Below are 11,098 nucleotides of genomic sequence, written 5' to 3' on the forward strand. Positions count from 1 at the left end.
ATGTTTATATATTTTACATCAGGACACTTGTGTATTTGCTGATGGCTCTTGCTTACAGCACTTAAATAAACTTCCCTCTGGCTGTACGATGAATTTGCACTGTAAATATTATTTTAATGGGCAGGAGAAAATAACTGTCTGGTGGATAAGTCTGACAATCCAAAGGATTATATAAACTACACAGTACCTTTACTTTTTTATTTGCATTGTATATTCAACTAAGTCAACTTGAAACTGAAGGACTAACCTGTGTTGACTTATATGACTATGCATCCACACACAGGGTTGTCACTAAGCTGCTAAATATCTTAAATGTGATTTTATTACTGAGCAAAGACTCTTTTCTATATTTTATTATCAATAAGTACATTAGTATATATATATATATATTTTTTTTTTTTTAATAGCCAGGCCAACATGCATCATGCTTTTATGTAACAGATTAAAATTTTGAGTATTTCTGCTCTTAGGCCTTACACCCTTCTACCATCAACAGTGGAGACGTCGTTCTCGGATGAAAAGGTCTGATCTCCGTCGTCGCTCCTTCTCAGCACTTTATTCACAAGCTTCCTAAAGGTGCCACTGAAGGCAGGACTGGAGAAATAATAGACCAGAGGGTTGAGGACACTGTTGAAGTAGGTGAAACACACTGTGGTGTAAAACGCCAGGTTGACCTCTTCAAAGTGCTCGCACTCGTTGTACCACACCTTGAGGACCCACACAGCCACACGTGATATGGTGCTGGGAAAGAAACAGGTAATAAAGATCAAAGCCACGGCCAAGATGAACTGCACGGCCCGTTTGATTTTCCCCTTTTTGTCCAGAGTCCTGTTTTTCAGCTGCCATGTGATTCTGATGGTGCAGAAGGCCACGATCGCAGCGGGCAGGAAGAACTGGACGATGTAGAAGGTATTGTGCCAGGTGGACAGGGGGCTGAAGCCCATGCAGATGTTGAAGCTCTCACACTGTGTACGGTTGTTGTTGAAGAAGAAGTGCTCATTAGCGAGGAGGTACCCTGTAGCAAGGAAAATCAGACCCCAGAGGCCGAGGGAGACCCAGAGAGCATAGCCCAGGCCCATTTGGTTGATCCGGTTCCTCGGCCGCACGATCTTGAAGTAACGATCAACGGCCACAGCAGTGAGGAAGAAGATCCCTGCTGCTCGGTTGGCAGCCAGCAGGAAGAGCAGGATGCGACATGGGCCGTCACCGTACACCCAGTTTTTTCCACGCCTGTAGTAGTCTGCTCTGAAAGGCAGGCAGAACAGCACGATGGAGTCGGCCACAGCCAGGTGAGCCAGGTACACAGAGTTGGGCTTCCAAGACTCCATGTGAAACATGAACATCCCCAGGGCGACAAAGTTCCCCATCAGCCCAAACATGAACTCCAGGATCAGTATCGGAGGTAAGACCCAGTCCAGGACGGGGGCTTCGAAGGCGCAGCACTTCTCTGAGTGAGTGACATTCATCCTTTGAACCGTCGGTGAGGCACAACAGCAACCTGCCGCTCTACAGAGTCAACACAGATATGCTGTACCAGGTGACTGCTTTGGTAGGCAATCGTGTTTGCACTCAGGCAAAAGATTCACAAACAAACTAATTCTTAAGTGGAGTGAACATCTGTGCGTGTTATCTGTGTGGAGCTGGTATTGACCCAGAGGAGCATGGAAACAACTGTAAATGTTATCTGTCTGGGGAGTGCGCCTTCATTATAAAACTATTATGCAGGGGAATAGGTGCACTCATGGGGACTGAGTGGGATGCATGAAAAACAAGTAACCTGCGGCCATTTAGAAAAAGCAGTTGACTACGACGCGACTACGACAGTCATAACCCTGAAGAAGAAAAGCTTTTCATGCTCAGAGAATCACACACTGAAAAAAGAAAACATGAGTGGCCAAGGAGACTGAAATTTATTAGCCTACAGTTTGCTTGGGTGAACAACATTTTGGAGGGAGTCACGTCATACCACACCTTTGGCAAACGAGAGAAAGCAGCTAGTAACTAAAAAATGCCAAGTGAGTGGCCAAGTCCGCAGCTTTTTATGTACAGTAAATAAAATAGGTATAAAATGACTCAATGTGTACATTTGGCCAGGTCATCACTGTTACAGGTCACATCCATTTCAGTAAAAGTGCATATTTGGTCTTCACTTCTTGACTTCACCCAGATCATCAATGCTGTCATCATCCACCTACGACGACAAGATGCAGAGACTGAGATCAGAAACTGCAGGAATTGAAAACACATTTATTCAAATGCCAAGAAAAACATTTCCCAGCTTCTCCTGACTCCGCTGCTGCTCTGTGCTCCCTTCACATTTTCATTCAGCTTGTTTTACCACTATTTTTGATGTGAGGAACATCCTTCGCTCAGTAAAATACAAACACACCTGAGACCAAACAAACTGACTGGTAAAGCTGTAGGGGAACTACACCCAGGCCTCTGCAGATTTTCTTCCTCACTGGACACACAGGGAGTCTGGTGGATCTGTCACTACAAACACATTTATGACCCTTTGAGAGAGTCACTGAGTGGATGCCTGTGTTGTAGCTGAACTAGCAGCTGTGTGTGTGTGTGTGTGTGTGTGTGTGTGTGTTGGTGGGGGACTGTCGTGACACTGGTCGTCACAGATAAGGTGTCTGTCTGTCGGCCCTGAGCGTCTCTTTCAGCTCTGAACACAGCAGAGATGTTGGTGAGACCATGTGCACATATTTAACATTTAGCTTTAAAAGCTCTGGTTTTCAGTAACATCTCATTCCTGGACTGAGCTGAGACACGACCTAATGTCAGCGACGCCCAGGCAGCTCACCTCAGGCCACTTCTCTTGAATGACGTCGATTATGTCGTCTGTAAAATCTCCCTGAATGATTATTTCATCCTCTGCTGTAACTGAGGCACCACAAGAAAATTTCTGGGCAAAGAATCGCTGAGCCTCTTTAAGGTCGATGTCTGCAAGAGTCAACACAGGATTTATGTTAAAATAAGGATTTTAAAAGAACGTAAATTACACTGAAAATGATCAAACACAGGATTCTCACCAAATGTTGCCAGGCCACACACCCGTGTCACATATTTCTTCTTGGCTCTTGGGATTTTTGCTATCGTAACTTTCTGAGGCACAGTCTTCTTCTTCTGTTTGATCTGGCCTCTTCCCCCTGACACAGTAAAGCAAATGAAATCAGAAACAATGTGACTTTAATCGAATACAAGCAGCAAAACAACCTTACGCAATGATTTTCTTAAAGCTCCTCTACTTAATCTCTCCTCAGCCTCTAGAGGGCCTAGTGACTCCAAACTCCTCCTTCCCATGCAGGTAAACCTGAAAGATCTCTTATATTTATGATGCATGTCCATCATCATATTTCACAATAATCAACTGATCTCTTTTCCTTGTAGTATTTGATCACTCACCCCTCTTCTGTTTCTTCTTCTCCTCCTCCTCGCCAGTAGGGGGAGCATCTCCAGTGCCGGGTTCTTGCTTGGGTGCATTCGCTGCTGGACCAGTGGGACAAAAATAAAACAGGAAAATATAAAAACCAGCCCAGCAACAGAGGCTCTGTGTGCAAACCTGGATGGACGTCTGCTGTTACATAATTCTTACATTGTAAAGTATAATATTGAACAAACAGTATAGCACAGTTATGATCTTAAATTTATCAAATGTCTTTTCATTTTTATTATTTTACATTTTACTTTGTGTTTGTAGTTGCAGCCTGTGAACCCCTAAAATGATGCTCACCTACAGTCATCCTGGCAAACACATCCGGGAAGTTCTTCTCAAGCCACTGCCTGCATTTGGCTGGCTCAGGCATGTACTCACAGTACTGCAGACACCACAGATCCAGTCACAAACCAAAAAAAGCCTATTTATTTTTAAAGACTGGGTCATGCAGCATAATAATGTCGACTTACCTCTGTGGGCAGAGAGCACACTGCAGAGAGAAAGACAGTGTCACATTTTGAAAAACAACACACATCAATTGCTTAAAGACGTCAAACTGACTGAAAGGTTCAACACTGCACCTCCACAATAAAGAACTTTCAGTGGGTACTTGGAGTCAGGGTCAGCTGTCCCTTGCTCTGATCTGCTTTCTGAAGAACCAGATTCCATCTCAGTAGTAGCCATCACTAATTAACCTGATAGGAGACACACAGAGAGGAACAGTTTCACCTTAAACACAGATCCTGTACATGTGGTGTGAATCGGTTTATTAAAAGCCTGAAGAAGAGACAGATGTGCAGCTGTTTGGACATTTACACATGTTCTGTATTTACAATGACAGTCAACACTAAAGATGTCAACTATAATTTCCTGCAGACTAAGGTCCCTTGTTTTACTTATAGAGTTTAATGTCATGTCTGACAAATTAAAGCTTCAGGTCACAAACTGCAGGTTTGTCATTTTAGCTAAAAACTGACTAGAAACAATAGTTTGATTTTCATAATAGTTGACAATTAACTTTGGATTAATCAATAAATTGTAGAATCGTAAATATGTAACGTTAACTTTGCTAAACTGTCAATAAAAATGAAGGTTAAATGTCGGAATAAAAAGGATAAAGTTCTAAAATTCAATCTTTCCTTTCCCATCGGGAAGTGTCTGTTTTTAAATCAGAGTCTGCACAGGCTCTGCCAACATTTCATCATCCTAGCCTACCTGCTAACATCTACTGTCAACACAGGCCAGACCACGAGCTGCTGCTCATTTACCGGCCTGTGTGGCTGAACCAGGTCTCGGTTTGGTCTAACAGGGACCAGTTTAACTCTCAGCTGCAGAAAACCACGAACAGCTGCATCGAATAACTCAGTCCAACTAGCTTTAGCATGCTAGCACATGCGGCTGTGAAGATAAGATCGTTTGGCTTCGACTGTTTTCATCTAAACTCTCTAAATGTTCTGTGACTGTGAAGACGAGTCTTACTGGAAAACCTGCCCACATTTAGTTTTAGTGGGTTCACGCCAGGTAACTAACGCGGACCCACCTGTCACCGTTAGCCCCCCGGTGTAGCAGGCGTTAGCTTAGCAGGCTAACTGAGCTAAAGCACTGCTAACTGAGCACAAATTAGCGGATAAACACAGAACTAACGTCGAGCTACGTACCCCACAAACGATACTCTAAATCTGCTGCCTGTTCAGCAAAGCCGCTCGCATTATTATCAGTAAATTAATTTTTAGAAAATCATCCTTGTGTACTTTGAGCACGCCTGGCAGCGCTTCTTCGTCCACTAACTGACCAGGTCGAGTCACAGCTCTGGTGTTCAACAGCGCCCCCCGACGACCGGGGGTTGGACTAACTACATTTATTTAAGTAGTTTACTACATATTTACATATTTCAGAGTCTAAAACTTGTTTTAGTGAATAAACATAAACATTAACACATGATAGTAGTTATACAGAGTCAAATAAGGACATGTTCATCCGGTTTCCAATGTTGCTAAGCTGGAAAACAAAACAAAAAAACAATTGTAAAAACAGGTGACTTCTTGTATTTAATAAGTGTTTAATACAGTGTTCAGGATGAGCCCCGTTCTCTCCCACTGGTTATCATTTTATTTTATTTATATTTTATTATTTGGACGTCAAGTTATTATTTTGAAAAGATCCGCGGCCCTTCCGTTGGCGTGACGTCATCGTCCAATCAAAAGTTGGTTAAACCGAGACGCTAACGTTAGCTTAGCTAGCAGTTTGCTTCCTTCAACATTTAAATTTCAAGATGTTTGAACGTGGAGGTTTCCGTAGAGTTTGATTAGGGCTCAGGTTGTTTGTCTTAGCGAGTTAACTTTAGAGACACTGGAGCTGGGATGTTACACTTAACGTTAGCTTTGTTGTTAAGCTAGCGGAGCGGACCTCCGGAAGCTCAACACAATAACAACAACAACAACAATGAAAGTGTAGAAAGTGTAAAACAAGTGTAGAGCTGATGTGATGGCCGATGGGAAAAGGCTGACGTTGCCTTCTCTAAATGGAGGAGTTTGGGGGAAAGCCTGGTCACATGGTAAACACTCACAGCTGATGGTTAACATTATTATTATACAATCACAACATCAACTTCCTGTTTATACTGTGCAAGTCTCAACCAGCCACTTTATTTCAGAGGCCTCAGCAGAGCTCTGGCACAGCACGCCAGTCCAGAAGGTCAGTGACATTAATGTCAACTTTGTCAATAATATATGTCCCTTTGTCAATAATAAATATCCTTCTGTCAATAATCAGATCCCTGTCTGACTGTGGTGTGTACTCTGCAGATTAGTACAGTCTAACCCAACAATCCTGCAGAAAATCCTCCTGCATGTTCAGTTTCAGCTGGGACATTTTATCACAGCTGCAGTATTAACTATGAAAAGTCTCTAACCAGAGTTAATTATCATCCACCACTTAACCAAACACATCCAGGGTGGTGGTTGGGGGCTAGAGCCAATCCCAGCATGCTGTGGGTGAGAGGTCCACCTGGACAGATCAGCAGCCTATCACAGGGCTGACACACAGGGACAGACACACACTCACATTCACACCTGAATCAGCTGTTATTTGGGACGCACACACCTCAGAGTATTGGTCACACAGCTGTAGTTTGAAAACTAATGGAGAGATTTAATTGCTAATCAATGTTCTATCAGTTAATCTGCTGATTGTTTCAGCTCTAAACTTTGGAGGATCACGTTAGTGCTGCTGTTGAATGGTACTGCATTATACACAGAGTTGTTTCTATTAACTATCCTCAGTTATACACATGGGGTGGACAAGATAAGGCAAAAATATTTAATAGGCTAAATTATTAACTGAAAAAATGATCATTAGTCAAAGCCCTGAGTTGAAGCAGCAACTACAGTAGCACCTTCACAAAGGAGGATGTTTTTGCAGGATAGTTGTAATAGACTGCATTTCCTTTAGCTGGGTGTACATATAATAATATGAATAGATGATGACATTTTGCAGAAGAATGGTGGTGCCACCCTGGATGAAGGACAAACCTCTGTTCTAAGCAGTTTTAAGAAGGATCAGTGGGCCAAGAGTAGCCCACCCATCCTGACAGACAGCCCCTCTCCCCGCTGCTCTTTGGACACTGAGGTGAGATCAACATTAAGTTCATCATGTGTATAATTCACACGGTAAGTTAAAGAAATGACGTTATAGAAGTGAAACAAGCTCCAGACCCTCAGTGCAGTAGAAATATTTACCAAAATCACATTTTTCAGCCAAACAAACATTGATTGTCAATATCCTCCTGAGACCCAGCCCACTGACTTGTGTCCCTTGTAGTGGACAGTTTGTTCACATCCAAACGGTCCTATGGTCCACTACAGTGGACATGTTATAAAATTAAAAATAAAAATAAATTTTAAAAAGTCTAAATTGTAACATGTTTTTTAAACCAAAACTAGGTAGGAAATTACAAAAAACAAGAAATTGGAATACACTTATTTTCCTTGGGTCTCAGGAGGATATGTTGCTGATGTAGCTGTGATTAATGATTTGTTGCATTATTAATTTGCCTGCTGATTTTATTCTTAGATAATGTGACAACTGGTTTGTAAAATTTCAGAAAATTAAAAAAATGCTTTTAAAACATGAAGAAATATATTTATTATTTTGCTTATCACTGCTGATAAAGTTTGTCCATTAAGTAATTGATTAGTTGGCAGGTGGTTTGATCTCTGACTGGTTAATAGTCTTTGTTGTGGTGACACTGTGGTTTCTGTCTCACTTCACAGAAGTTTCCTGTGAATGACCCGAGTGGCTCCACCATCCAGAGGCAGAGGAGGGAGCTGCAGCTGCTGATGGCCGAGCTGAAGGACAGGGACAGGGAGCTGAACGCCATGGCTGCTTCCCACCACCAGCAGCTCCTCGCCTGGGAGCGAGACCGGCAGAAGGTGCTCGGCCTGGAGCAGAGGTGTGCCCGTTTGGATGGTGAGGAGGCAGACTTACCACACGTTCAGTTTACCACGTCTGGTTTCCAGGTGTTAGCAGTTTGTCTTTTTTTTGTGCAGATGAGCTGCAGAAGCGTAACGAGGTGATCAGAGTCCTGACTAAACGTGTGTGGGTGGTGGAAAGCAGGGAGAAGGAGGTGCAGAAGGAGCTCAGTGAGGCACGGCAGCAGCTCTGTGAGCTTCAACAGAAACAGCAGCACATCAGCCAAAGATGTCAGGACTTTGAGGTACCAGGGAGACAGTAACGCTTTATTTTGGGATTCAGGCAGGACTTTAAGTGTGTGTGGTGTGTTCCAGGAGAAGAACCAGAGTCTGAACTCCACGCTCATGGCTCTGTCTACTCAAGTCGGCTCTCTGCAGGTCAGGGAGGAAGAGCTGAGTTCAATGCTCAAACTCAAGGTACAACAGCAGACCAGAAGTAGATAGTCAATGTTTTCACTTGCAGATAAACATTACGTTGTGTCTGTGTCTGATTTTTTTAATCTGGGACAAAGGACAAAGATGTGACTGAAGCTTCTAGTCGTATACTCGACCTCACAGGGCGCCTCCGGCACCTGGAGACATCGCTGATGGAGAGTCGCTCACGGGAGACTGAACTCCTGAAAGACTCAGAGGAAAATAAACAGCGTTACAAAGAAGCCAGACATGAGGTCACAGGCCTTAAAGGTGAGTAAAGCTCAGGTGCAACAGGTGCAGGCTGCAGTGAATTTGTGATCTCAGCTACATGTGTGGTTGTTTGCAGAGGAGCTGCAGCTGCAGGTCGCACAGAGCAGCACTCAGAGGGAGGACATGATCCGTCTCAAACAGGAGCTGCAGCTGCTTCGTGCTGATCTGGTCGTATCAGGTACGTTACACAGTCCAGTCTCAGCTGTGACCTACTGTCATCACCACTGTTCTCTCTTTTATTTGTTTATATCCTAAAGTGCTGTAGTGGCTGCTTTACCTATGGCACATATAACATACTGATCCAGTAAAGTGCAGCATTTGATGTTTGACACCAGGGGAAGGCGACAGCTGGAAAGATGAGCTGCTGGAACTGGCTCGCTCCAAACAGGAACGCACCATGTTGGAGCTGCGCTGCCTGAGACAGGTGCTCCCAGATCTCCGCCCTTAGATCACAGCAGATACGGCTTTCCTCATTCCTCCAGCCGACTTTCTGGTTTGGCAGCATACCACCGAGCTAAAACTGCACAATAGTGTGATTCTTTTCTTAAGCACCAGACAAAATGTAAATAAATAAAAAATACAATGTTCATGTTCCAGGTTTGTGAGAACCAGAGGAACGACCTGCAGCTGCTGCAGATGAACCTGGAAAGTGCTCGTGAATCCCTGAGGGAGAAGACCAGTGTGGGGTCACTGCGCAGGTGAGACATCCACAGGTGTAAAATATGGGTCCAGTGTTTACGAGTCAGCAGGCAGACCAGGACGGGCAGAGTGGAGACAGCAACAGGCAGCAGCTGCCAGACTGGGTCTTGGGATTTAGTCCAGACTGAGGGACACACAAATGGCTTTGATTATTAAGGATCAGGTTAAAGTTTCTCTCCCTCCAGTGTCTTGGTGTCTGACAAACCAGCATCTTAAGGCTGAGAGCCATGGATCCTGCTGGTCTAGAAACTCTGAGCTGTAGTCAGAAATCATCAATGATCTGTTCTCTGTCATGTTCCAGCAGGGATCAGTTCATGTGTAGCTGCCTCGATGGTCAACCGCCTCCATCGGTCGGAGCGAAGACCTCTGGGCTCGTTCAGGACTCCAGCCCTGCAAACTGTCTGCACAGCCCGGTGAACGGAGACCTGGGAGTGTTCTCAGCTCGCCCAGTGGGTGACTCACAGTATGAACAGAAGTGTAAGGTATAGTTGAATTAACAGCCGTCAAACGTCTTAAACACTCAACATTCAGAAATTCATAAAGGAAGAAGATGTGACAGAGCTGATGTCCAGCACTGCATTAGACACTATGGGTGTACCTAATAATGTGGTCAGCAGCCACTTAGCATAAAGCCTGGAAATGAAACCTCTGGCCTGAGTCCAGAACCTGCAGCTCATTAAATACATTATGTTTTATTGTGAAAAGAGTGAAAACAGGTCTTTCTTACTTTTAAGGATGATGATCCTCTGTCCAGATGTTCCCTGCAGCAGCTGTTTGATGAGTCCAGGCAGGTCATCAAGGCGGGTTCACAGAACAGCAGCTCTGGACAGACAACTATGACCCCTGAACCCCTGTACCTCCATAAGTGCCACAGACCCCCCCACCACCAGAAGCCCCCAGCCGACAAGGTTACGTCATTATAGTGGACTAAGGTGTTTCTGATGGTTCCAGGTGTGACAGAGGAAAAGCTACAGCTAAAACAATCTGCTGCCAGGATAAATATTGTTAGCATCACAATAAATAATACAACAGTAAACTAACAAACAACATGCTGACTAAACACTAACAGCACAGTGATCTTTGCATAAATGGACTGGTAAAGAACCAGATGTGGACCAGTACTTCCAGTTCATCCTTCCACTGCTCAGTTTCAGTCACTGTTTCCAGTACTTGGCCCCAGTTGTTCTGTTTTACGTCTGTATTGATGGGGTGTGGATCACAGCTTATTTTATTTTCTCAACAGGTCAGTGAAACTCCACCCAGACCCGGCCCTGGACTCTGGATTCACTCTGACTGAGCAGCAGATTTTTTTTTTTTAGTGGAAGTTTTTACCAAAGACACTAAATGTTTAGCGATGGAGTCGACCAGTCAGTGTTAGCACAGAGCCTGAGCTGAACGATGAAGTGATCAAATATAACTTGACATTATTTTATGTTTTATTCTGTGTATTTTCTACATGTGCGTCATTTCTGTCTAATGCAGCAGACACTCACATTCTGTGTGTGTGTGTGTTTTGAAAGGCTGGACTGTGTGGGGTGGCTGAGATGTGAAACCAGTCCTACAGGGCTGTTACCTGGTGTGTCCCTGTATTTCCAGTTTCACTGCCTTCACATCCACCTGCTGACTCACAGGGAATGTCTGGAGCTGTTCGTAGTTTTTATGATTCCGTGTCGCTGCTTTTTGATAAAACATTTTTGTCCAGACTTGGTGTCAGTGGTGTTTTATTGTCGGACCGTCCCGGCTCCTAATAGACGCATCGGTGATTGGGTAAAATCTGCCCGTGTGCGTTTTGACGCGTTTGGGA

The 11,098-nt window shown here is 44.1% G+C and overlaps 3 protein-coding genes across 8 annotated transcripts; 1 reads left to right on the plus strand and 2 right to left on the minus strand.

Moving 5' to 3' along the window:
• Positions 1–473: 473 nt before the first annotated feature.
• Positions 474–1,722, minus strand: LOC113124909 (hydroxycarboxylic acid receptor 2-like). Its single transcript, XM_026298078.1, has one exon. It carries the CDS (start codon positions 1,464–1,466, stop codon positions 474–476), a length of 993 nt encoding a protein of 330 aa, XP_026153863.1. The 5' UTR covers positions 1,467–1,722.
• Positions 1,723–1,890: 168 nt separating this feature from the next.
• denr (density-regulated protein) lies at positions 1,891–5,242 on the minus strand. 2 transcript variants are annotated; one of them, XM_026296584.1, is made up of 8 exons: positions 5,101–5,242; positions 4,024–4,137; positions 3,913–3,932; positions 3,740–3,824; positions 3,412–3,495; positions 3,039–3,155; positions 2,810–2,949; positions 1,891–2,191 (listed from the first exon to the last, which is right to left on the minus strand). In XM_026296584.1, the coding sequence occupies exons 2-8, from the start codon at positions 4,124–4,126 to the stop codon at positions 2,147–2,149; spliced, it is 594 nt and encodes a 197-aa protein (XP_026152369.1). In that variant the 5' UTR covers positions 4,127–4,137; positions 5,101–5,242; the 3' UTR covers positions 1,891–2,146. The 2 variants fall into 2 exon arrangements, with proteins under 2 accessions (XP_026152369.1, XP_026152368.1); XM_026296583.1 differs by having other exon boundaries at positions 3,412–3,501.
• Positions 5,243–5,622: 380 nt separating this feature from the next.
• Positions 5,623–10,997, plus strand: ccdc62 (coiled-coil domain containing 62). 5 transcript variants are annotated; one of them, XR_003295055.1, is made up of 13 exons: positions 5,623–5,996; positions 6,096–6,136; positions 6,938–7,069; positions 7,714–7,909; positions 7,990–8,156; positions 8,227–8,328; positions 8,424–8,595; positions 8,672–8,773; positions 8,931–9,019; positions 9,193–9,293; positions 9,596–9,776; positions 10,029–10,298; positions 10,538–10,598. XR_003295055.1 is itself a non-coding variant. In XM_026297393.1 (13 exons), exons 1-12 carry the CDS (start codon positions 5,927–5,929, stop codon positions 10,215–10,217), a joined length of 1,542 nt encoding a protein of 513 aa, XP_026153178.1. In that variant the 5' UTR covers positions 5,623–5,926; the 3' UTR covers positions 10,218–10,245; positions 10,538–10,997. The 5 variants fall into 5 exon arrangements, 4 of the variants coding, with proteins under 4 accessions (XP_026153178.1, XP_026153176.1, XP_026153177.1 ...); XM_026297393.1 differs by having other exon boundaries at positions 10,029–10,245; positions 10,538–10,997; XM_026297391.1 differs by having other exon boundaries at positions 10,029–10,202; positions 10,538–10,997.
• The last annotated feature ends 101 nt before the right edge of the window (positions 10,998–11,098 follow it).

Source organism: Mastacembelus armatus, chromosome 12 (assembly GCF_900324485.2).
Source record: "Mastacembelus armatus chromosome 12, fMasArm1.2, whole genome shotgun sequence".
Taxonomy (NCBI): Eukaryota; Metazoa; Chordata; class Actinopteri; order Synbranchiformes; family Mastacembelidae; genus Mastacembelus; species Mastacembelus armatus.

Coding starts and splice junctions, on each gene's coding strand:
- ccdc62 (XM_026297391.1), top strand. CDS start 5,927: ATGGCCGATGGGAAAAGGCTGACGTTGCCTTCTCTAAATGGAGGAGTT. Junction 5,997..6,095: donor GGGGAAAGCCTGGTCACATG/GTAAACACTCAC, acceptor ACTTTATTTCAG/AGGCCTCAGCAGAGCTCTGG. Junction 8,157..8,226: donor AAAGATGTCAGGACTTTGAG/GTACCAGGGAGA, acceptor GGTGTGTTCCAG/GAGAAGAACCAGAGTCTGAA.
- LOC113124909 (XM_026298078.1), bottom strand. CDS start 1,466: ATGAATGTCACTCACTCAGAGAAGTGCTGCGCCTTCGAAGCCCCCGTC.
- denr (XM_026296583.1), bottom strand. CDS start 4,126: ATGGCTACTACTGAGATGGAATCTGGTTCTTCAGAAAGCAGATCAGAG. Junction 2,950..3,038: donor GTGTGGCCTGGCAACATTTG/GTGAGAATCCTG, acceptor TGACTCTTGCAG/ACATCGACCTTAAAGAGGCT. Junction 2,192..2,809: donor TTCAAGAGAAGTGGCCTGAG/GTGAGCTGCCTG, acceptor TTGTCGTCGTAG/GTGGATGATGACAGCATTGA.